At 38.6% G+C, this 27250-nt stretch overlaps 1 protein-coding gene across 3 annotated transcripts in view; it reads right to left on the reverse strand.

The window, feature by feature from the left end:
- Window positions 1-27250, reverse strand: part of grm8a (glutamate receptor, metabotropic 8a) — a 1035294-nt gene that overhangs the window by 288512 nt on the left and 719532 nt on the right. For all 3 annotated transcript variants that reach the window (XM_051931014.1, XM_051931013.1, XM_051931020.1), the window contains exon 6: window positions 13770-13970. In XM_051931014.1, the coding sequence (XP_051786974.1) occupies window positions 13770-13970 (201 nt within the window). The remainder of the gene's footprint in view (window positions 1-13769; window positions 13971-27250) is intronic.

Below are 27250 nucleotides of genomic sequence, written 5' to 3' on the forward strand. Positions count from 1 at the left end.
ATCACTCTAACTGTGGCGGGAAAGAAGCTATTGAAAAACCTTGTTCTGTGAGTGATGATGCTGTCCGCTCTGCTGTGTCTAAGGTTGTACGTACAGCTTTTGTGTCTGAGCAGAGAGTGAGCTGGATGGAGTGAGTCCCTGATAATTCCCTCTGCTCTTTTCCGACAGCGATGTACATACATAAAGTCCATGGAAGGAAGTTTTGTCCCTATGATCCTCTCCACAGTCTTTATGACTCTTTGCAAAGCCTTCCTCTCTGCTTGTGTGGTGTTCCCATACCAGACAGTGATGCCTGCTGTGAGAATGCTCTCCATCAGTCCTCTGTAGGCCTGGGTGAGAGGGCGATGGTTCAGGCCGACTTTCCTGAGCAGCCTAATGAAATAAAGCCTTTGCTGGGCTTTTTTCACTGTGGCTGTGGTGTTAAGAGTCCAGCTCAGGTCTGATGTAACCTGCAGTCCCAGGAATCTGTGGCTATCGGCCCTCTCCACCTCAGTCCCTTTAATGATAAGAGGCTGTAGAGGCTGTAGTTATTACCTTCTTTGTCAAGGTTTTGTTATTTCAGTAGTGAAACAGACTGAGAGGTAAATACCAACCAGTAGATGAAAATAGTAAATGGAATTCAAGCCTAATTTCGATAGCCCAAAGTCTATCCTATCATTCAACAAAAGCCATGAATCCTAATCAAATACCAAATTAAAAAAAGGAAAAATTCTTTGCCTCAGAAAATCAATCAGACACCAATGGAAAGTCTTTTTTTTAATCCAAACTTGGATATCAGGAAGTGACAGACACAGAACTTTATACTGTTGATTAGATGACGTCACAAGCATTATACCAAGAACTTAGAAAATGTCTGTTTCGTTGAAAAGCGAAAAGGTGTCAGAAATAGACGTCAAAATTAAACATCTCCAAATATGAAATACAAGAACAAAAATGTATTCTGCCTTGTTCAACCCCCTAATAGGAAAAAGAACATTTGAGAGTAAAGAGCAAAAATAAAAACAGAAAACAACTAAACGTGAAACCCAGTCATGACAAGTTTCAGTATGGCAATCTCTATGTGGAGGACAAGTAGCAATTGCAGACTGTGGTATAAATTATTTCAAGTAATATTTTCCATGTTCCCACTGTATATTCACACTTTTGCAGACTTAAACGTAAAACTAATAAGATCATTTCTGACCCACTGGACCTTGCCAACTCTCTGTTCAACAACACCAACAACAACAATTATGTCTATAGCACATTTTTCTACACATGGCATAGCTTTAAGTGCTTTCTAATATGTCAAAGACGTAGTTACATGCAAAGAAAAACAGATTAAACTGATATAAGTATAATAATGAATAAATAATATGCAAAAGATAAATAAATAATGCACACTTACATTACACTTACATCCTTCCATCTGGCAAACAGCTTAGGTCAATCAAAACCAGGACTCCAAAGTTCACAACAGTATTTATCCACATACTGGCATTATATTCAGCTATATTCATTTGCTGAATATGTCTAAGTGAGTTTTTGTTAAATTTCTTGTTTAGTGACGGTTGGGGAATGATGAGTACTGTGGCTCTTATGTTGTATGTTTGTTTTGATGTTTTATTTGTAATAGTACACTAAATCAAATTCCATGAGACTGACAGTTAAATATTTAATATCTGTATAGTTTATTTTTGCAAAGTTCAGTATGTATCATACATTCTTAACTTCATATAAATAGGAGACACATGATTTTTAGGCATATATATGTTTTTGATAAATAACTAAATAAAGATTCCCTCCAATCTAATCTGTAATGTACTGGATGTGCACCTTTTATTATCTCAGTGGAATTCTCTGCACGCAGAGGTAAGAGATGATAAGCAGACTGCCAGACAACCTTACCTTTTATGTGATCAAAACAGCAGAATGTATTAAATTCTTGCTAGGCCACAGGTTGTAATTGTAAAATCAAAACTGTTGTTTAGAATGAAAGTGCTTGGATTGATGGTGTGGATACTTCGCTGCCTCATCTAAGTACTGTAGATTTAAGAGAAATACTGATGAGCTCAAAATGGATTCAAGGCTAAATACTGGATGTATAGTTAAGCTCCATAAAAAGAAATCTAATATCAAATAAACTACCAGTCACTAACTGCTTCTCAAGCTCAAACTTGACCCGTTTATTTTCTTTGTAGGGCTTTTTTAGTTCTTTCAGAAAATGTTTTTAGTACTATGGTGTTGTGCCATGTTAGCCATTATGAATGTTGTGAGAAGATAAGCAAAATGACACATTTTATTGGCTAACTATAAATAATAATAATAATAATTCATTACATTTATATAGCGCTTTAGATTACAATATGCAAGCTTTCGAGGCAAATCGGGCCTCTTCTTCAGGGAAAATGTGTTGGAAATATCCTTGTTTTCTGTATTTTGCCCACTGCCTTTGACATTCTACACTCAGCAATGCTTTTTTCATACTATTGCTATATTAATATGATTAGAATATGTTTGATTTGGATACTATATGATTTTTTTTCTGATAATCTCTAGATTTAAATCTTCACTCCTTACTTTGACTTACTTTAGCTGAAGTATCTGATGAGCCTCTTCAACAATACAATTAGTCAAAAGTCTTTAAAATACTTATTTGTTGCTTCTTAATGTTCTTTGCTCAAGATACTTTTCTTAATATCCGTTGAGTTGGTGAGGAGTAGGTTGATGTCATTAATATCACTATTAATTATGTACATAATAAGAAAATTTTAAATTATCTCTTAGTGGTCAAAGTGTTGTGAGCAAAGTTGCTGACAGAATACTATATATATGATAAAAATATATAGGTAATTAAGAAAAACAACAGGGAGTACATAATAAATGTATGTATCCTACTTGCACACAGTTTTAGACCCAGACTAACATTTGGGTAGAATATCTAGATATAATGTCATGCCATTACGTTAAATAGTCTTTTGTTCATTTTTATCTCTGGCTATACTACTGCACTATTAGCAAGGCCACCCTTTGACACTTACATACTATGCTTTGAACTTATGGCGCATCTCAAGAATCACTTTTGGATTCAGCAGATCTACAGTCTTGAATTTATCTCAGCAAAATACCCTCTGGTAGCCCTCAATTCCACTATACCCCTGAACTCCAGCATTTATTGAAAATGTCAGGTCCCATGGCCATTCCACCCATGGGACTCTCTAGTGCTACTCAATAAACAATAACACTTTCCTTTATTGTGTGCCAACTAGTAACTAGTAATACCCTTTTGTTAGCTCCTAAAGAGATTATCTTATATATTTGTAGCTAGAGATCCACAAAGGGAGAAAAGGAGTCACATATCTTAAAATAGTTTTTATTCCTAAGTTTTTGACATACAAGAATCAAAGGCAATATATAGCAAGTGAGGGGTGGGGGTGGGGGTGGGGGATCATAAGGGGGTATTAATAAGTTTCAGAAGGTGTTGGTCATAGTCTTTTTTATTATTTGAATGTTTTTCTTTTTAAGCCTGCATATGCTGGGTTCAAATCCAAGTGTCTGTTAATGGCGTTTTCATTAGAGAGCCACAATTCAGCCTACTCTCTGGAATTATTAATATTGGCCCTGAATTTTACTTTTACAGTGTCCCAGTTAAACATGTGTCCGGTGGAACTTATATGTGTGTAAATCACAGATCGTGGGTTGGTACTTCTGATGACATTGCAATGTACCTGTTGTCACACACGTGTATTTAGGGGACAACTAAAGGGACTGAATAGATGTAATTTCACGCCGGACCAGGGGGTGGAGAAGTGCACTAATTCTCTCTCTCAATTCTTTGCAGACCATTCTAGGGAAATACCGCCCAGCTCTGGGGTAGCCAATGACGTCACTTCCAGTTCCGGTCCTGATGACATCACTTCCCATACTGGCCTTTAAAGCTGCCATCTTGTTTCTAGTGAATCAGTTCTGTTTTGGACTCAGTCTGTTCTCTTTCATCAATTTTGCAGCTGGGAAAAAATATACAGGTGACTGCCCCAAACCTTCTCAATGTCTTTTGGTCATTTTTGTGACACAGTATTAAGGTTGTGAGTCTTTTAGATGTTTGTCCCACGTATACCACTGGGCATGCATTGCATGGAAAACTGTAAACTGTGTTTCTTGTCTTTGTGGTCATTTTTTTTGCTTTTGGCATTGAAAAGAACAGTCTGTAAAGTGTTTGCTGGTTATCTTGATATCTGGTAGGTTGTCAAAACACCTTCCCAACCCCACCTTACTGATCCACCTCACTTTGCACCCTCATCCACTGATTTGCTATATATTGCCTTTGATTCCTGTATGTCTAACCATTTTAATCTGATGATAATACCTGGTAGGTAGTCGAAAGCTTAAGAATAAAAAACTATTTTGAGATACATGACTCACTTTCTCGTATCACAGACCTATGCTTCCATTCATAAATATATTGTAACAAATTGGGGATGCTGGAGATGGAGAAATGGAATTAGTCTTGAATGCTGGTGAGTGGCTGTAATAAGGACCATTTGGCTTCTTCAGTGCCAATTATGCCATACCACTCAGGTCTTTTGCACCGACATAAGCACCAAGCAGCTTTGTCTTTTTGTCTGCTCACACAAGCTGCCAAGCTCCGCCTCACTCCACTCAACTGGGGTCAGAGGTAGCCCATATGCCATGCTATTAACTCAGCTCTCTGTGAGTCACCCCAAGCACATGGTACTAATTCAAGGCTCACTGGCAGCAATGCATCTGGCCTTCTAAGTGCTGTGTCTGTATCCCCTCAACTTGCTGCTCATTGGGTTGCTTTATAGCTGGCTTCAGCACCCCCGCAAGATGTCTGAAGTCACTTAAGGACTGTTTCTCTCTTAGGTGAGGATCTAACCCCATTTAGCTTTTATTTATGGTAAAAAAGGTGTAGTACACCTCTTTGAAAATAACATTTGAATTGCGCATAGAAGGAAGGCGATAAAAGTATATTTTCAATCAACATCCAGAATATATTTTAATCACTTTGACCTTGTCTTTGACTTAAAAAGGGAAATGTTTATAAAATGTTATCATTTGCATTCTATTAATTAATGGTGAATCAACATGAAAATGTACAACCCTAGGATTCATATGTCAAAACCGATGCACAATGCATTTCCCCACATTGGATGTACTGAATCCTGAACAAATTTCTATTTATGTCAAATGTAAATGCACCAAAGTCTAAACACAACCAATGGGTACAACCCACTTCAGAAAGTTGTTGAAACACTACAAATGTAAATATTTCAAATTATTTTGAGCAGCCCATTATCATTTGTCTTGGGGAAGTTAACATTGGTAAGTGCTGGACTTACACCCTATCCATGGATTGTTCCTGCTTTGCACCCTATGCTTGTTGGAACAGGCTACACTTTCCCCACAGCCTTGCTCAGGGTAAAGTTAGAATTGTAAATGGTGGGATGTATGGATGGATGTAATGACATCACCAAATGATGCATGTCTTCCTAAATTGCTTGTATTATATCTTCTGTGAGTAGCTATTATCTGTTGGTAACTCCTACCTCATTTGACAAGTGTTTGTAAAATAATTAGTAATGAAAATTGCTGTGTTCCATTAAGTTATACTTTTGAACTTCACAAGCTTTGATCTAGGGAAAACTAAAGTAATAAAAGGTAACATGAACACTCAACACACTATATGAAGAAAAAGACTGAACAGAGATCTCACAAAAGATTCATCCCAAATGGATGTCAGAAAACATTTTAGAGATGTTTAGTGTCAACTCTTCCGATAAATATTTATGTGATATAAAAATTTTCAAAGTGTGAGCCTGTTATTTTGCAGTTACAGTATTGTTTTCAGAACTAACCTGCCTAAGCTACAGATGCTATTATATTGCTCCATTCCCATATGTGTCTAGTCGTTGGTGAAGATGTAAGCATTTTGGTGGCGCTGCCGTGTTTAACTTTAAAAAGTGAACTAGTGAACTTTCATTTAAAGACATTTAATCCATCCATCCATTATCCAACCCGCCATATCCTAACTACAGGGTCAGGTGGGTCTGCTGGAGCCAATCCCAGCCAACACAGGGCGCAAGGCAGGAAACAAACCCTGGGCAGGGCGCCAGCCCACCGCAGGGCACACACACACCCATACACCAAGCACACACTAGGACAATTTACGATCGTCAATACACCTAACCTGCACGTCTTTGGACTGTGGGAGGAAACCCACGCAGACACAGGGAGAACATGCAATCTCCACGCAGGGAGGACCAGGGAGGCAAACCCAGGTCTCCTAACTGCGAGGCAGCAGCGCTACCCTCTGCGCCACCATGCCGTCTTAAAGATATTTCACTACATGTTAAATTATGATTATTGTGGGTTATTTTCTCTCCTATAACAGTAGCTGTAGTAGTAGTATAATTGTAGTATTATCATATAAAACATACAGTAAATTTCTTACTTGCAAAACATTGCCACCCCCTAGAGTCATCATAGACAAATAAAGTTCTATTTTACTAGATATTGGAGCACAGGATTATTCCAGTAATGCAAATAATTAGCTCTGGCTCCTCCATCATTATTTTCCTGGGCAATTCTCCACTTGCGTTTCATGTACTTCACCAGCATTTCTTTTGAAATAAAAGCAGCTCAATCACCTCAGATCATTAAACCCTGTCTTTAGCACAATGAACAAAGGCTATTATTCAAAAATATTTATCATCATATGTGAATATACTGTATACCTACAGTAGGTTTTCCACCCATATCCTCAAGGACACAGTTTAGATAACTGGCAAGTTTAAACTGGCCCTCTGAATGCGCATGCGCATGACTGTGTTCTGTTTTATATCCCAAGCTTCTTGGGATATGGACTTCCAATTGTGTTAGAAAGATTTGAGAATGTTATGTTACATAAAATGTTTATATTATAAATATGTATCTTTTTGAGCTTAAAGGTCTATTACCAGAGGAATAATGACAAAAATCTTATAGAATGAGAGGGAAAAATACTTGTGTATATTATGAGGAAGTATATAGTTTGTATCTTTACCTGTCATTTGAAGACATTATTCTTATATTTAATAGCAAATGAACACAATTAAAAAATACTAAAAGTTTCAGCCCATCCATTTAATATTCATCATGTCCTTGTATACATCAAGGATGAATAATAGCAATAGGCAAGGACACGGCTGCTTTCTCTCAGTTCACTGAACCATGATCTCCTTATACTTTTTTCTCCCAATGTGATTCAGACTCACACCGTCTAGGTACATTAAACTAGCAAAGCTATTAAAAAATGAGTGCATCGGGCAGTGGTGCCTCTAATACTATATACACATAATCAATAAACCTCATGACTGATGAAAGCCTCTACGGTTGTAAAACTAATTTTTTTACATGCTAAAGCTTCAGTACAGTAGACAGGAACTTGATGTAATTATAGGCACTCTCTGCTAATGCCAGACTCGTGAACAGCTTTACCAAGCTTGTATAAAAAGAATGTGGCATTTTCCATTATAACATGACAACATCACTACAATGTAGTAAAATTTTGATAAATTATTTACTTCACCTACTTCTGTTAAATAGCCCTATTGTGGCAAATATTATTACAGATGTGTTTCTTTCCCTTTAGCAATAAATATTTCAGGGCAGTTTTAATGTCATTTATCATTTAAAAGAAAAAAAAATCAGTGCAAGTAACACACACCATGCATTATGCCAATACCCTTGTTACTGTATTTCATGCTGCAGATGGCTTCTTCTTGCTGCTTTTTTAATTAACATTCTTATTTCTTGCAATCAAAATTCAAATCAAGCCTGTTAATAAGGGAAATATACTTAATTTTGAAAAGTAATATTACTTTTCACAAGCCAGACAATCTCTATCTCAAAATGAATGGCTGATGCATCTCTAATTGGGTTTTCCCTAACAATATTGTAGAAGGATCATTATAAGAAAAAAATACAAATTCCAGTATATATGTCACTGTTGTGAATTAGAATACAAAAAATATATTTTTAGCTGTATATGAAACTCAGGGCGACAGGCAATCCTGGCAGCATGTAGCACAAGGCAGGAGGAAACCTTGGACAATTAACTTGAATGCCGTAAAAAATAATAGTTGTGGATGCTCTTTGACTAATATAACATCCCTTTCCAAGGCCATGCCATGGTGCATGTTTGCACAGTGATTAATGCTATGGGCTAGGTTTGAATTGACTAGCCGGCTGCTGTCTCCATGGAGTTTACACATCACCCTCATGTCTGTGTGAGTTTTCCTTTCCCATTCCTGAAGATGTGCATTGCTAGGTTTATTGGGTATTCTACCTCGAAGCTGTGTGGGTGTGCACGAGCATGATTAAATGGCAGCTGTCCCAGGCATAGTTTCTATTTTGCAGCCAATATTGCCAAGTTAGCCTCTGGCCTCCTCAAACCCTGAACCGGTTAATAAACAGAACAGACTCTGAGGGATACAACAGTAAAGTGCAGCACAGGACAAACTTACTTCAAATATTCAGGATCCTTACATTAGAGTATATAATACTCTTAGTTTCAGCTTCTAGGGATGCAAGACAAAACACAGACTGTTCCGATTGAAGTTTGATGGATTATATCTAGTGTAAACCTGGCACTGTTTGCTATATTGACTTTAAATTTGTAAGGTACAAAAGCCACCCTTGAGGGCTACAGATCTTAATGCCAACCTACTTTAGCACAAGGAGTAATCACTCGGCAGAATACAGAAAGACTCATTCAGTCATTTTGAAGTCTGTTCAGTGAACAGAAAAAAGGAAAATCAAAAAGGGGTTAACTGGCAGTAAGTCTAGGTGTGATCATATTTAGGCAAGACTCCTCATTTTGTCAAATATGTATGCCTACCTTGAGCAGCTTTACATGGAGGATTTGATTATCATTTCAGGAACTGCAAAATTCCTCTAATTAATTTGATAGCAGATAAAATGATTACACTGCACAACAAAGTTTTTGCTTCTTGAACACTGTTGGGTGTTTCTTATAGATTTTTGGGGGCTGATCACGAATAGCACATCAAAATTTACCCATCATGTACCGTTTCAGTTTTGTCATTATTTTTTCTTATATTTGTATCCAAACAGTTTCGCTCCCGTAAGTGACTTATCAACAATGGTTTGTACAGCCTGGGCATGTCCAGGCATGGAATCGGGCCAGGTTGGAAGCTGTTCTGTGGAAGTTGACATCCTGGGCAGGTCTGAACGAGCTTGATGCTGTCTCAGCATGCTATAAAGGTGGCTTGCATACACCGATCCTGCTCATTTGGTTAATATAAATAGTCAGTGTGTATGTATAGTATCAGCATAGTAAAGTGTAGTATCTGTAGTAATATAACAGTAAGTAAGCTTGATGCTATAGACATTTTGGTGTCGGGCGATATGTCTCGTCAATGTTGTAACAGCCGCGATACATTCTGCTATATCTGTGGCGAATATACACTTGCGCCTCAGAGACGTTGGATGACTGTTCTTGTGAAGAAAGCTTATCATCTGTATTTCGGCTGCAAAATTGGTGATCAAGGCAAGGAATGGGCGCCTCACATTTGCTGTGTGACATGTGCTGTCAGTCTGAGAGCCTAGCTAAGAGGCACTTGAAAAACGATACCATTTGCTGTTCTGATGATATGGCGAGAACAGAAAGACATTGTGATGGACTGTTACTTCTGTTTGACTAATGTGTCTGGTTTCTCTGCCAAAAACAAGAAGTCAATTGAATATCCTAATCTGCCTTCAGCAATGAGACCCTTGCCACATGACGACAGTCTTCCAATTCCAAAACCACCAGAGGATTGGAGCTTAGATGAACCAGATGAAGAAGCTGCAATGCAATGTACTGACAGTGACACTGACTCAGATTTTGAACCATGCTCATCGAGCGATCCACATCTGATAACACAGTCCGAATTGAATGATTTGGTCAGAGATTTGGGTCTGTCAAAAGCAAAAGCTGAGCTATTGGGTTTGAGCCTGCAGGTATGGTGTTTGCTGTCACCACGTACGAAAATTTCTGTGTTTCGAGGCCAACATCATGATAAAAACAAATTTTTTGCACAAGTTGACAGTCTCTGTTTCTGTTGTGACATTGAAGGATTGTTCTCAGCCTTGGATTGTGATCACCACCCGGAAGAGTGGCGTCTCTTCTTTGAAAGCTTAACACAACGGCAACGTTTATCCTTCAGTACCTGTTGGCTATGCAGCACACATGAAAGAAACGTATGAGAATATGGAACTGTTGCTGAAGCACGTCCAGTATAGCAGGTACAACTGGAATATCTGTGGAGATCTTAAAGTCGTTGCTCTGTTACTAGGACTGCAGCTCGGCTATACAAAGTACTGTTGTTTCATCTGTGAGTGGGACAGCCGTGCCAAAGAGTCACACTATTCTCGACAGAACTGCCCACTCCGTAAAAAATTAGTTCCAGGACAAAAAAATGTGGTACATGAATCGCTTTTCGACCTGGCAAAGATATTTTTGCCTCCTCTTCACATAAAACTGGGACTCATGAAGAATTTCGTGAAAGCACTGAACTAGGAAGGCAAAGGTTTTCGTTATTTAAGACAGATGTTCCCAAGAGTAACTGACGCCAAGATCAAAGAGGGCATTTTTGTTGGCCCCCAGATCAGACATGTTATGAGTGACAAGTGGTTTGAAGATCTGTTAGCTGGGCCGGAAAAAATTGCCTGGAAAGCCTTCAAAGACGTTGTTGACAATTTTCTGGGCAATTACAGAGCCCCAAACTACATTCAGCTTGTAGACAAACTTCTCAAAGTATACAAGACAATGAAGTGCAACATGTCACTCAAGATTCATTTCCTTCACTCACACTTGGACTTCTTCCCCACAAAACTCGGTTCTGTTAGTGACGAACACGGTGAAAGGTTTCACCAGGACATTGCTACGATAGAGAAACGATACCAGGGCAACTGGAATCCGTCAGTGCTTGCTGACTACAGTTGGACACTGCAACGTGATGCACCAGACATTGAATACAAAAGAAAATCAGGAGCAAAACACTTTTAACTCTGTTGAATTTAATAGCTTATGCGAAACATAAATGTGACTAAATACGTTATTGTCAGTAAACATATAAATGACTATTTCTCAGAGTTCCTACGTGATGCAGTAAAACCAAAACTACTGTATATTTGTGCATACCTGTCACAATCAGCAAAAACTTTTCAGGAAGCAAGACTTTTAAAAAAAAATTGATGTGCAGTGTTATTATAGGCTATACACTTAAAGATATTATGCATATGAATTCTAAAGCTTCTTCATTACAGTGTAATAAGTGTTGCATATTATTCAAATGAAGAAGTAACTCTTTATAAAATGGCAGTGTTAATTAGGGGTTGGTTATTTTCCTCTTCTGCTGCTGAAATGTTAGCCCCAGGGCATCAAATGTAAAATTGATAGTATGGCTGCAGAATGAGAGCTACCAGAGGAAATAAAGATCAGCTCAGCTACTTTTTTTCAGTTTCCTGGGATGCATTGCATACAAGATTGACAGTGTGGTATTTCTGACATCCTATGATGTTTTGTACCGTTGCCAAATTGAAATGAAATGTTAACAAAACGTATTACACATTTATGAGAATAGAAAGGATACTGCCACATGCCAACATCACTTGCTGGAGAATGCTATTAGGAGTAAATAGATATTGGCCGGGGATTAGCTGTAATTAGAGTCTAAAACTGTAAAAAGAGTAGGACTACTGAAGTGTGGAGTGAATGAGGTACTGTACAAGACAAAGAACACTCTCGTGTGTCAGCAATGTACTCATGAAATACATGCAGCTCAGACAACACACTGACAATTCTACAGTTAATGAGATGAAACAAATATTCAGATTTTTTTTAATTTTTAAAGTACTATGTACTAAGTTTAAAAAAAAAACTAAGAAGGCATATTATATCTTTTCATACAATATGAATTTAGACTGAATAAATGTAAGGATTATTATCTGTGTCTAATTGCAAAATTAAAGTATCTTTTGGATTTTGAATTAAACTGAGCAGGTCTGTATATGGATGGATGGATTGAAGTGATGCCATTAGTGAGTATAAAGCGGCAAAGGTCTACATTTTAAATTCAATAACTGAACTCTACAACATTGGTAGCAAGCCCTAGATGGTATGATATTCTATTACAGGGCCCAACACTCGCATGGACTAACCTCAGGCATCAATCAAGCTATTCTTTAGTATGAGAAAGGAAGCCATTCCACCCAGTGGAAACTCCACAGTGACACTGCAAGAATGTGCAAACACGACATAAATCGTTCTCTGAGTCCTTAAATTTGAGCCAATGACTCTAGAACTTTGAGATGGCAGTACTAGCCACTTAGTAGTAAACCTATCAAAAGTTTAACTGTTTATACTTAGGGAAGTTGATTTAATATTTGTCATTTTTGCAATGAAAGAAGGATCTTTCCCTGAACTGATAGATTCGAACATCACACACAGAATAAGGCAATGTGGTTCCAATAGCCCAACATTGGAAGGAAACTTAAACAGGACAGTGAAACCCTAGTGAAAACTGAAAAAAAGACACAAATCTTTCCGGCCAGCATTCGAAACTAAAATCCAAGCTGTCAAATCACACTACTTTAGTTCAGGACTCATCATCTTTAATCCATTTCAGTGTCACTGGTTAAACAATTAATGCCTTTACTATGCAAAAAATTCCACAAGCATACAAGTCTTAGTTGAGGTGAAAATTTAAAAAATGCAATTATGTGCAGTAGGTTAATAAATGCTTATATGAAAGAAGATGATCTGCTGTGGCAACCCCTAATGGGAGCAGCCAAAAGAAGAAGAAGAAGAAGAGTCAAAGAAAGTTAATTCTGCAACCTTAAACCAAGGCAGTATTAGAATGGAAAGTTGCCATTTGCAGTACAGCATTACTAACATACACATGCATCATCTTGTTTCTGTTACAAGAAATGCCAAACTTAGAGTAAAAAGAAATGTACTGTACTATTGGAGGTGAAGCATAAATGTGTTCCCAGCACTTTTATCTTTCTTTTTTATAATGAATAAATAATGACCTGAAATTAAACACACATACATTCTGAAGCAAGTAAGCTCAAACAAAAATATCCTCATTCAAGGCCTGACATTTTCTTGTAGTGATGTAAACAACAGGCTACCACACACCTCCTCTAATGTCTAATTTGCTTTCCATGAGGGTTCAATGAACTTGACAATGTGAGATATGAATGTCACACTCCCTGCTTTACTCTTCTTTATAATTACCACACTACTTGAAATAAATAAATAAACAAATTAATAAACAAATAAATAAAGTTTGATATTAAGTAAAGTGGCAATTAATGCAAAGACTACAAATCACTTACTGTATTGTCCTGCAGTCCTACTCACTTTAACTTTCAGGTATTATTTTAGTGAGGTGGTACAAACTCACAGCCTATGCAAGTTCTGCTAAAACACTAGGTGTGTTGACTGTATTTCTATTCCATTTTAAGTTTTTGTAGTATTGCTATATAATAAATGTTTAGTACATTTGTTTTCTGTAGAGAAACACTTTATTTGATAGAAATAAAATAATCTGGTTTGTCACATATCAATTTTCAAAATTAATACCAACACAGCTTTTGCAAAGAGCATTGAGAATTAAGGCTTCGGCAGAAAAAAAAAATTGTTATTATTGCACCAGAGCACAATGCATAATTCCAAGCTGCTTTCTTACATTTGTAAACAGGTAAACACCTCTACTTACCATTGAAATTTACAGATCGAATATTATGGAGTAGTTCCTTCCCATCGATGTTACTCATTCGTGCACAGAGTCCAACATAACCTGGGCAGTGTTCCTTATGCATATTATGTAATGCATGGGCCATGGAGTACACTGCATCTATAACAAACTGTACCTTCCCTTCTTGTTCATAACTGGAATCTCTGCCAATTTTTTCCAATCCTGGAAAAGAAAGAAAAAACAGTTTATTTATTTTCCATATTGACTATAAACACACAACATAGTTTACTTACTGTATAGCACACTAGGGTTGGGCGGTATGACCAAAATTCTATATCCCGGTATTTTTCAAAATTATACCAGTTTCACGGTATTCAACAGTATTTTTTACCCCATGCATGAGTGGATGTTAACCACATTTTCCACTGCAATTACTGCATTAGACTGGTCAAGAATAACCTTTTCCACTGTCATAAGAATTGTACATTGTACAAAAAAATTTTTAAAGTATTAATACAGGTTTGCATGGCCTCATAAAGCACTAATGAAGAAAAGGAATCACATTGCATGACAGTTACAGTCAAAATATTGAATCATTTTATTGAACAAATTTTGCAAACAACTTAAACTATAATTTTGACAACATATTTTTAACCATCCAAAGAGGCATTTAGACTTAATGTTCTAATGTTCTTTCTTAATGTTAACAATCTCTGTCCATTGACATATGGATTGTGATGGCGTTGATTATCTCAATCCACTGTTTGCTTTTTTTGTCGTAGGCAGTCCTCTAGCAAATGTGTCTACAAGTAATATTTAACTCGAGTGTCCTCTAGCTTTTTCAGAATGTGTTCCACACATTCATGGTACTCCAAAGCATGTTTACGGCTAAGGTGGTGCATCAAATTGCTTGTGTTGCCGCCTCCGGCGACAACTTTAGCTCAACAGCATTTGCAGTAAATAGTTGTTTGGTCCACATCCGACCTTTTAAAACCAAAATCTCCAGACAACAGACACAGCTCCTTTTTTTGGCAAAAGTTCTGTGTCATCATGTTCAACTTTATCGTCTGCTACAGCTTCAGTTTCGGAATGTTCTCTGTCCATTTTCACCGCTCATTACCTCCACTAACGCATGTACTCTGTTGCATGCGTGTTTAGCAGTGTAGCAGTGAAAAAAGTCCCCCCTTAAACAGTTTCCCGCTGCGCCACATTCCGAATGTTGTTTAGGCTATTTAAACCGGTATTGCGGTATAAGAAAAATCCATATCATAACAAAAATAAAAAATGGTTTTCGGTATGAACCGGTATACCTCCCAGCACTATTGCACACCCATTTAAATAACAGCTCATGAAAATTATTTTCACATAAATTGCAATGGTCTCTAACAAAGAATTTCTGGAGATGGTTGTTAAATGTCTGCCTGAGATCTTCTGCAGATTCCCTGGATTTTTCTCGCTTAGTTAAAACATGCATGTTGGGTTAACTGGTGATCTAAACTGGACTGGTATATGAACATGTGTGTCTTACAATAGTCACCTACATCCTTCCCTTGGCAAGAAGTTCCTGAACCAGCTCTCTATAACAATGCACTGGATAATTAGGTCCTATAAATTGATTAATTTGTCCTTTATGTATTTATACCAACATTGTTCTTCTCTCTCTTGTTAAATTAACCCTAGCCTGAATTAATCTATTAATTTTTTACATTTTAAATTTCTCATTTAAAGATTTACCAAATGTTGTTTCTTGTCCTAGAGTGAGTATATAAACATAGGGAACTCCAGTTTCTGTATTACATCTTGCCTGAAGAAGGGGCCTGAGTTGCCTCGAAAGCTTGCATATTGTAATCTTTTTAGTTAGCCAATAAAAGGTGTTATTTTGCTTGGCTTTTCTCTACATTCATAATGGTTAACACGGTACAACACCCAAGTACTACCAATATAACCTGAAGTCAACTTTATTAATATTTACAATTATGTTCCCTAACAATTTAACCAGAGTGTTCACTTATTTCTGTAATTCTACAATATGTGCTATAGCCTGCCTTAGCAATGGGTATGTTTACTTTCTAGCTAATAAAGATCAGAATTCCAACTTTTCTTTTAAATGTAATATTCTCAGACCTGCATTATCTTAACTTTTTTATTTTATTTTATTTTTTTCATGCTTTATAAATAGAAAAGAACCCATTATTCCTGATTGTCAACATCCGAATCAAAAACATCTCATTACAATGAGAACTCATTTGTGCTTGAGCAAAAGGGTACAGATACACAGTATATAAGAACATTGCCATTGATTGTAGGCAAACCTTGTACCAGATTACAATGTGAAAACACTACAGGAAAAGTCTTTAATAAGTCACGAGGCCCTAAAACCTGGAGGCAACCAGAACATGTCTGACTCCTGTAGCAGAATATATACAGTACAGTCAGAGAATGGATGCATTGCCAGACAAACAAAAAAGATGTTTTCAAAAGACAATACACTGTTTCTATAATAGAAGTGTCAGTAAAACTCTCTATACATGCATCTTAACTTGATCCCAGCATAATACCCACTTGTATGATTACCAGTATAAATGAACACAATAAAGGTTTCTAAAAATAAAATAACAATTCAATTTAAATTGTTTTGCTTGCTTCCAGATGCCAGTAATTGATCCAGGTACGTTGTGTGTACGTTCAGACGCACACAAATATACAGGAAAGGTGCAGATGGTAGTTGTAGGACAAGAGACAGTAAATATTTTAAAATTATTCTGTTACCTGCACATGACAGGTAACTGCACTGACAAGTTGTATCAGTCACAAGAATCCATTAGTTAGTGTGGTATAGCGGGTCTGTGGCTCAGAAAAACTGGCCATTTTTAATAAATAGTTGGTTGCGCTAGCGCTGGGGAGCGGAGCAGGTGCGAATGATCTGCTGTGAAGATGCCCTGTCTCTGGATTAGTGCGAGGTGGTCGGGTGATGTGCGTTGCCTTTCCAGCATGTGTGGGCGGACTGATTGTCTCAGTATCAGCCCGGGCCAGCAATCAGATGATCACACCTGCAACCGCTCCCAGCACATAAAAGGAGGTGCACAAGATCACAAGAAAGGAAAAGGAAAGTGACAAAGGAAGTGGAGAAGCAGGCAGTAAAGAGAAAGAAAACACAGTAGTGAGTGAATGAAAGCAGGTGGGCGGGAGTAGTACCCCTAAGGAGGGGCAAGAAGCCATCGGTCAGGAGGGGGCTGTGCGTCACTCCTGTTGAGCGTCTTGGGAGCAGGAGCGACCTTTATGCTCTGGAGGGGCTCTCACTGGGAGGAGCCATTGAGGCGGCAATGGTGGGAGTACAGAGAGCCGGGTGGAGCCAAGATTGGCAGCGGTTCAGGCTCGCTGGTTGTCGTGAGATTAGCGGCAGGGACACAGGCTGGATGAAATTGGTGTCTGCACCTGTTGGTCGATGTCTTTCTGGGCTGCAAGATCCGAACAGGATAAGCCAGACTGGCGTCAGTTTTAAAGGAAGGCACTGGGGCTTGTAGATATTAAAGGAGTTTCCTGAACTGTTTTTCTTTTTTTTTACCTTGTTTTTAATGGATTTTCCATTTATGGGATTTTTACCTTCTCAGTGCACTTTATCGATTACTTATTGACATTTTGAAGCACCACACTTTGAGACACTTTTGTTTAGTTTGTTTTTAATAAAAGCCCTGAACACTATTTCACCATCCGCTTGCTTGGTGTGTTTGTCCCCATCCGCTCAGCCCGGTCATGACTTTTGACGGTGTTGGGTTAAAGAGGCTCCCAAAATGGAAGAGGGAGCTTGGAGCCAACCCGTATTGTCACAGGTATGTGCATGTAAACACCATACACTATGTGGTTGGATTTACGAGGAAGGCAAGGAAACGATCTAGTGTAACCATGCCCAAAAATGGACTTGTTACTCTCTTCTGACAATTGGTGGTTGAGATCTGAGATATGGAATGCTATTCAAAGCATCAGTATAAGAAGGAACATAACTGAGAGAATGTTAGCTATGCAACTCTATTACTTTAACAACACTTCCCTCTCTGCTAGGATACATTGGCAGTGTCAGACAAAGCCAACACAGAGACTGCTCAGGCAAAGGATGAGACCAATCAAAGCTGGGACCTGGAACACAAGTGGCAGTGGCAGTTTAGGAAGCTAAACAGCCAAGATGTCAGTACATCTGCAGCTATACACAAAGAGTTTTACTTGCCCACATTTAATGGAGAAACCGCCTAATAAATGTACAGTATTACACAACTCTAAAGCACTGCTTTACATCACAACGTTCCATATTCCTGCTGTGCCACTTGACAATACAGTGTTCAAGACCCATGCTAATGTTTCACCAGCTCATTTACTACAACAGAAGAAAATACCACACCACCTTTCAAAAATCAGTGTGCCATTGCAAGGATTTGGAAGTGGTCAGTTAGGACAACTGACTGAAGGGAGGGCCATGTAATGGCGCTGACAAGTTGTGTCAGCTTGGGAAAGGCATCTACAATAAATCACCAAGAGTATGATCTGGCATACCTTTATTCACATGACAACCTTCAGGCCCAGCTGCAGGGAAGCCTATAAAAACATTAAGAATACCACAGTTGTACAAAGTCCAGCTAAGATGAGAAAAGCTGAGCTGTTCTACTAAGGACAGCAAGCTACCTGAAAGCATGAAATAAAGAGTAAGAATTCTGTGGGTCAGTGCAGGTGAACAATACAAGTCCTAAATACAACTTGGTGTTAAAACTGACAATTTACTTGGAATACAACACCCATCTTTTTATTTAAAACTAAGGACTATGCCCATTGCCTGTTCTTTGCACAGGCAGACAGAAAGCACCTTCCATTACACTTGGATAGAGAGGTCGTGAATCAATCATAACCCACTTGACATAGACATTTTTTGCTTAATTTTTAGTACTGCATATATTTTACTATATATTGGCTTTCTCAAGACACTCTTAAAATTTCAGACCCACAAGAGACAGAACGCCTGCATATCTTATTTTGCTTCATATATTTCAAGCAAATATCGTACACATAAACAATTTGGGGGCAGCACGGTGGTGCAGTGGGTAGCACTGCTGCCTCGCAGTTGGGAGACCTGGGGAGCTGGGTTCGCTTCCCGGGTCCTCCCTGCGTGGAGTTTGCATGTTCTCCCCGTGTCTGCGTGGGTTTCCTCCGGGCGCTCCGGTTTCCTCCCACAGTCCAAAGACATGCTGGTTAGGTGGATTGGCGATTCTAAATTGGCCCTAGTGTATGTTTGGTGTGTGTTTGTGTGTGTCCTGCAGTGGGTTGGCACCCTGTCCGGGATTGGTTCCTGCCTTGTGCCCTGTGTTGGCTGGGATTGGCTCCAGCAGACCCCCGTGACCCTGTAGTTAGGATATAGCGGGTTGGATAATGGATGGATGGATGGATAAACAATTTGAAGATGACTGATTTCAAAAGTTAAACCAATGTATACTACATTATATACATATTTATGTAAGTATACACACAGGAAACACAGATCGACTGCCAATCCATTGCACAAGATCACACTCATTCATAATGGTCACCAGTTGATCTAACTTATCTTTCCTGTGAACATTTAGACAATGTGCAAAATCCTCAGAAGAAGTAATTGGGTTATGATAGATCACTAACCACTATCATGTTAGGCTCACTAACAACTATGGCACTAGGCCAGACCAAACAAAAGAATGCTACAGCTAAAAACTTACAAAATAGCAAGGCCTACTGTGAAATCTATAGTTTGGGTCAGGAAGCTTGATTGTTTCTCAATAAACGTGACAACCATCCTACTCATCCCATCATGTTCTTTCACCAACATTTGATTTATTCTTGACAGTACTGTGAATGGTACCATTTAACAGCAGTCAAAACTTCTCTCTGTGACACAAGAAACGTTATCAGAATCCAACTCTATTTATCCATTTCAGACTGTGAAATGCTTTGACATACTGTAAGGGAAAAGGAAAAGTGCTTGAAAGTGCCTGCCTGTTAAACTAGAACATCATGACTTTATTTGTACCAGTACATTTTAGATTGCAAAATGAGATCATATATAACATTTAACTTTGTGTTTTGTTCTCTGATAACAGTTAATTTATGAGAAGTCTTATTTCTTATACCTAGGACTTTTAATATTTTTAATTAGTTTTGGACTTTATATAACATTATACGATTTATTTAGATCTGATTGGTAAAAACTAAAATTTATTGAAATGTGTTATATAAATGACCCTAACTGATAAAATGAAGCATTCTGTTAGATTTCTCATGTCTTCAATGATGCTTTGAAGAAGGCACTTGAGGACTCCACCTGTAAGTGCAACAAAAGAACAGCTCAAGACTCTTCTTTGTTTATTTATTATTTTCCGCAACAAGCTTCCTTATCTAATGGTTAGACTACTGCAGTTACATTTTAAATATTTTTGCACAAACTATAACAGGTTCAAAATGTTACATCTACTGCTTAGATTGGCTTATTTTATAATGCACAATCCTAGTTAAAACGCCATTAGTAACTTTTACCACTTTACTACAGTTTAATTCCTGAAAGCCAGTCTGTCTATCCTCTCCTCACACTATAAAACATGTAAGACATCTTTATTCTAAAGCCTTGCTCTATACAATAACTGTAGAAAAGCATTAATTCATCTTTGTGTCACCAGTTTCTGTTAGCTCTTTTGTTATAGTCTATTCATGAAACTCCAACAAAAATAATGCTTAAATCACCCTTGTAAATACACATTTTCTCTGGTGTCTTCAGTTTTTGATTTCTTTCTGCTAATGACTTTAATACATCTATAATGCAAGAGCTGATAAAGGTAATTAAATCCTAAAAATACCTGAACCCATGGGAATATCATACCTATCCATGGCAATTCAATTGCTTGTCGCCACATCTTGTCTCATTGCAGCATAGCCCCCCTAACTCCCCCTAAACCACCCAAGTTACTGCAGTCTTATTTTATACGCATTCTTTTTGACAGTTTGCAGTTCCAAAAGTTTCCACCAGATGGTGAATTGCTTCTTGTGAAAATCCATTACCATAACTGGCATGTAACCTTTCCTTTGACATCTTGTAAAGTACATTGAACTACATCTTATGTATGAAAATGTGCTATTGAAATAAATGTTGTTGTTGGACTCACTATGAGGAATCATGGCATTGTTCTTCTTAACAGATTGATTCATTTCCTTTATACAAAGCCGATTTTCACCACTCAAAATGTATAAGTGATTTCACAGTTTTGACTGCACTTTAAAAATGCATTACTTCGTAATTCTCACTGGGATGTTTTTCTTTTAGCAATGAGCGCAAAAACATTCTGCAAAGGGCATTGTGGTCAAAACAGAAACAGACATTGCTATTTCCAAATCAAAAACTAAGAAATTGAGAGATGTGTAGAGGATCGCCAATTTATAAATTTAAATTGAACAGATTTCTTCATTGTTCTGGTGTTCCATTGTTCTGGATTGCAAAATTTACATCTCCCACACCAGTACATGTTTTCAAAGTACAAAAGCCTATACCTGCAGCAAAGAGTGTAAAGTGTATATATATATATATATATATACAGTATGACGAGAAAGTAGTTCAAGAGTAGAAAGGTTCAAGCAACTGATGGACTCCAGACACCCACTTCATCATCACCAGGAGGTAAATCGCTGACTACCTTCTCGCCAGAGTTTTGCCACAGTGGAACCCCTTAATCCAAAGCAGTCCACAAAACATAGGCTCGAGAGGTGGCGAGAGACTGACTGTAGCCCTCCCAGTGAAGCTCTTCCTATACCTCAAGAGCATCTACTAAATGGAACATCCCTCTCTAGGAAAGACTGGGTCGCACTTAACCGAGCTAGGTCAAAGGTGGGCAAAACAAGGGACAACCTATTTAGATGGGGTCTCAAAACAAGCCATGAATGTCCCTGTGGTGAGCCCACCCAAACAATGGACCACATTCTACATGAATGTTCCCGAGGCCCCACATGTACCGATGAAGATCTTAAGGATGCTAATGACGCCACTCTTACCTGGATACGGCAGTGGTGTGATAAGATATAATGATGATTGGAAAAATAAAAGAAATGTAACCAATTGTATCTAATATTGTAAGTCGCTATGGATAAAAGCATCGGTCATATAAGTAAATGTAAATGGTTATTTGCAAAGCAAAATGTCCACATTTTCAGTATTTCGTTGTATTATGAGGTAGTTCTTCTTTAAAACAAGCATATTTGTGTTATAGTTGCTGTTGTATTTTTGCTAATTTTTTACAGCTTGAAACTGTAGTTTTATTGTAAGGAAATGTAGCAAAAGACTTTAATAAAGAACTGTGTTCAGATTTTATCATGTTCTGTTGTGATTTTATTATTGTTTTAGTGATTCAGGTTTGCGTTTATCTCTTTTAATGCATGTCAACATTCTGAGACTTTAGTTTCCTAGAGGTGGCAATGACATCCATTGCTGATCATGTGGGTATGATATGTGACATCATTGTACCATTATGGTAAAACACAGAGGCACAGCAGTAGTTCTGCGGTGTAAGCTTTTGGATAACAAATAAAACAATAAACAAGTCCTGAGTGAAATTGAGTGAGTGTTCTGACAAGGTGAAAATGGCAAGAACAAGGTTATAACACCCAGAAATGAAAAGGAAGAAATCAAAATGTTTGTCATAGTATACAGTACATAGTATACAAAATCTTGGATGCCCGCACTACTGTGAGACTAGATTGAATATGTCATAATCATTTTCTTTTTTGCTACAGACATTTTATCTCAATCCCTAGCCATGCTATTTGCTCTTGCAATACCTATTACCAGTTATGTGATGTGTTATGTCACCATGCTCTCCCTGTTTCCCTTACAGCACACAGTCTATAACATGTATTAGTTCTAATAATACTTAGGGAAATGTTTCTTAGTTATGCTAAGAGCTTCAGCACCTTTTTTTAATATTTATGTCTGTTGTATTTTTGGTTGGTGGCTCATTTTGAATTTGTAACCTTCTGCTCTGTTTAAAGAAGTACTCTTTGTTTTCTACTATGGCTGTGTAATCTTCTGGTCCTAATAATTAATTGTCCATTTTAGACTTATAATTTTTCCACTGACCTGTGCGGGACTGGACTGATTGACTTTGGTAAAAAAACAAACCCACAAATAAAACTAGCATTAAATAAAGCATCCTTATTAGTAAGGGGCTTATATACAGGTGTATTCTAACTTCTTTTAGTCACTGTGATCCTGCAGGTAATCAGATGAAAACTGGTCTCACAACAGTGGTTTTTGATAATTTATTAGGACAAGGTCGCACCTTTGATCAAAATCAGTGTTTCAGTTTCTGTAGCTTAAATGCTGTATAAAGAACAATATTCGATCCCTGGCATATGGACTATTATCTGCTGAGCTTTTAATCAATAGAAATATTATTCACAAATAACTAAGTTCTTTTAAAAAAAGCAATTTGAATTCAAAATATGACTAACAGTGCAACATTTGCTTTTAAGCAATACATCAGTTACTTGGTTTTATCAAATACATCTGTATGTTTACTTTTAATATGTTAGATATTTATAAAAGGAATCATCAAATGAGAAAAATGATGAACAGTAATTAAATAAAGACTGAAAAGGAATTCTAGATGTTTCCTTGGATTCCTTTCTTCTGTTTTGGGAACACATTTTCAAAAATACTTATAAAACAGAAAAAGTGTTCTCTACAGTATGTATGCATACTCAAAACACTTGTCATCATCCACTGTTTTTAATTATTTTACAAGGACCAATTCTTCCAACAGAAAGAGCTCTATTTAGGAAACTTATGAACTCACTCTAGTTCTAAAACTGAAGGAGAACTTCAGTAACTTACCAACCTAGGTTCTCCAGTAGCTCCAATATCTTACTTTCTTCATTAACAACAAAAAGAGGAGTATACTGTTCCAGTGTGGTGTTGAGGCCCCTTGGGCCCCAATCCAGGCGATTCATTGTGTGGTGGATGCAGCACATGCTTCCAACCTCTCACTCTTTCTCTATACAATGGAATACAATGTTGGAGAGTTCTGTTGTTCTGCGGTAATTAGAAGAGGGCACATTTAATAGAAAAGGGGCAAGAGATTAGACATAGTCAAAACAATCTGAAAGAGCATAATGCACTGTCATCAAAACCCAAACACAAAACCCTAAAACAAAGTGAGAAGTCTTAGCTAAAGTTTTTTTTTTTTAGTAAGGAAACACTACAAAAGAATCAAGCATACAAAGTCTCAAGTGAATTATGTATAATCCTGGATACCAGGAAGTGTAGACTTAAACCATCACACTAGTGAAACCATGGGTCATGACCTCCCAACGCAATTCCCTAGCAACCATGTGGCAATCACTCCACAAAATGGCGGTGCTCATAACCGAAATGGCATTGTGGAAAGAGGCAAAAAAATACGTTTTCAAAAACATTTTTAAATCAAAGATTTAGCAAAACTGAAATCTACAAAACTCAAAATAGGTATGGAAAAGATCCAAAAAACACAAAAGTAAAGTCAGGAAAAATTTAAAGTAGACCTACTTTGTCATATTTGTACATAACATACAAACTGTTTGCTCCACAAAAGAACTATGAAAAAACTTACTGACAATCCTGAGCCTCATCTCTGACTTTTGCAAGATATTAGATATGGCATGGTCTAAAGGCAACAGAGCACTGCATATCTTCTGATACCACAAAACCATAAATACCATAAAACACATAATGACTGGGCTTATGAATTCACTGAACCACAAAAAATAGGAAGTATGTTGCCAATAGTGGAGAAGACACAATTATCTTTCTAATGAAGTACAGTCTACAATGGCATATACACCAGTACCTAGTCATCAGAAGCTGTGTAGGCTAGATAACCTAGTGACTAAGGCATGCAATTATATGTGTTTGCTGGGTTAATTCCATCACTGTTTCAATTTGTTAGTCTGATGATATCTCTCTCCATGCCCTAACATTCCACTGCAGAAGTATAAGAAAAAAAGTGTATACTACACTATACATTTCAATGTGAAAACATTACTCAAAATAAAACTGAGCTCACACTCACAAGATTTACTTTTATCTGTAATTTCTGACAACCTGGAAGTACACAGTGCTGACCTGTTTACCATCACAACAGTGACATCACATGCCATGTACTTCTCATAGCAACCCCTTCCAAAAATAGCAGCACTCTAGGAAAACAAAACAGCATTGGGAAAGATGTTAAATAATTTTAACTATTTCAAAATGAATTTCCACCTAGTAATAAAAGAAAAAAAATAGATTCAACGATCCAAACATCTGTAATTGAAAAATAGCTTGTGGCGGATGGCCAGGGCCTTTACCCGGCCAGGATGCCCAAAGTGTGGAAGGACTGGGGAATTGAGGATTATCGGGACAGTTTCTTCCCCGACCTGATAGAGGACAGCCCCCTTGGTCTTCAGTGGGGCCACGGATTATGAGCAACCCTGTTGGAACCCATGGCCACCGCCAGGGGGCGCATGGACCTTTCCAGGGCCTTATTTAGTCACGCTTCCGCCACACCTGGAAGTGTGGCCAGAAGAAGCTCGTTAGGCACTTGGAGTCCATCCAGGTGCCTTATAAAAAGGAGCCGCCTCACTCCATAAGGGTGAGAGTCGGGAGGAGAGGACAATCCCTGAAGAGGAGTGGAGAAAGAAGGACTGGTGGCAGAAGAAGGGACTGTAAGGTGTTAGTGGTGTTGCGCTGTGCTTATGGGTATTGTCGACTGGTAAGAAACTGTAAATAAACATGTGGTGTGTGGCAAACATGTATCCAGCCTGTCTGTGTCTGGGTTAGGGTGGCGGTACGCCCCCTAGTGGCTTACAAGCTCTAAAATACAAAACCATTTCATGGCATTTCCCTCCATCAAAGTTGTTACAGAAGTGGGATGTGGATAAATGCCTAAAATTAAGGCTGGCATTAATCGAGATACATGAAACGTAGAAGGTATTTTGAGATGAGAAGAATGGGCCAATGTATAGGTAATTGGCCCGACTTTCCTACAAAGTAATGTCCGGTAAACTAGGGTGCCAGCTTGTGGGATGAAACCCTTATACCAGCGTTTCTCAACCTTTAAGTATTTGCGACCTGAGTTTTCATAACAGTTTTAATTGTGCCCCCCTAACGTTTTTTTGAAAGGAGCCCACTTATACCAATTTGTTCTTTTTTAATTAATGATATATCATAAATGCATATTTTATTATACCTACTTAACTTTTATCAACATTTATCTAACTCCATTCATCCATCCATCCATCCTCTTTCGCTTATCCGAAGTCGGGTCGCGGGGGCAGCAGCTTGAGCAGAGATACCCAGACTTCCCTCTCCCCGGCCACTTCTTCTAGCTCTTTCGGGAGAATCCCGAGGCATTCCCAGACCAGCCGGGAGACATAGTCCCTCCAGCATGTCCTGGGTCTTCCCCGGGGCCACCTCCCGGTTGGACGTGCCCGGAACACCTCACCAGGGAGGTGTCCAGGAGGCATCCTGATCAGATGACCGAGCCACCTCATCAGACTCCTCTTGATGCGGAGGAGCAGCGGCTCTACTCTGAGCCCCTCCCGGATGACTGAGCTTCTCACCCTATCTTTAAGGGAGAGCCATTTCAGCCACTTGTATTCGCGATCTCGTTCTTTCGGTCACTACCCATAGCTCATGACCATAGGTGAGGGTAGGAACATAGATCGACTGGTAAATTGAGAGCTTTGCCTTACGGCTCAGTTCCTTTTTCACTATGACAGACTGATGCAGAACCCGCATCACTGCGGACGCCGCACTGATCCGCCTGTCAATCTCACGCTCCATTCTTCCCTCACTCGTGAACAAGACCCCGAGATACTTGAACTCCTCCATTTGAGGCAGGATCTCACTCCCAACCCTGAGAGGGCACGCCACCCTTTTCCGGCTGAGGACCATGGTCTGGGATTTGGAGGTGCTGATTCCCATCCCAGCCGCTTCACACTCAGCTGCAAACCGATCCAGAGACAGCTGAAGATCACGGCCTGATGAAGCAAACAGGACAACATCATCTGCAAAAAGCAGTGACCCAATCCTGAGTCCACCAAACCGGACCCCCTCAACACCCTGGCTGCGCCTAGAAATTCTGTCCATAAAAGTTATGAACAGAATCGGTGACAAAGGGCAGCCCTGGTGGAGTCCAACTCTCACTGGAAACGGGTTCAACTTACTGCCGGCAATGCAGACCAAGCACTGACACCGGCTGTACCGGGACCGAACAGCCCTTATCAGGGGGTCCGGTACCCCATACTCCCGGAGCACCCCCCACAGAATTCCCCAAGGGACACGGTCGAACACCTTTTCCAAGTCCACAAAACACGTGTAGACTGGTTGGGCGAACTCCCATGCACCCTCCAGGACTCTGCTAACGGTGTAGAGCTGGTCCACTGTTCCGCGACCAGGACGAAAACCACACTGTTCCTCCTGAATC

This window comes from Erpetoichthys calabaricus, chromosome 1 (assembly GCF_900747795.2).
Source record: "Erpetoichthys calabaricus chromosome 1, fErpCal1.3, whole genome shotgun sequence".
In the NCBI taxonomy this organism is placed as follows: Eukaryota; Metazoa; Chordata; class Cladistia; order Polypteriformes; family Polypteridae; genus Erpetoichthys; species Erpetoichthys calabaricus.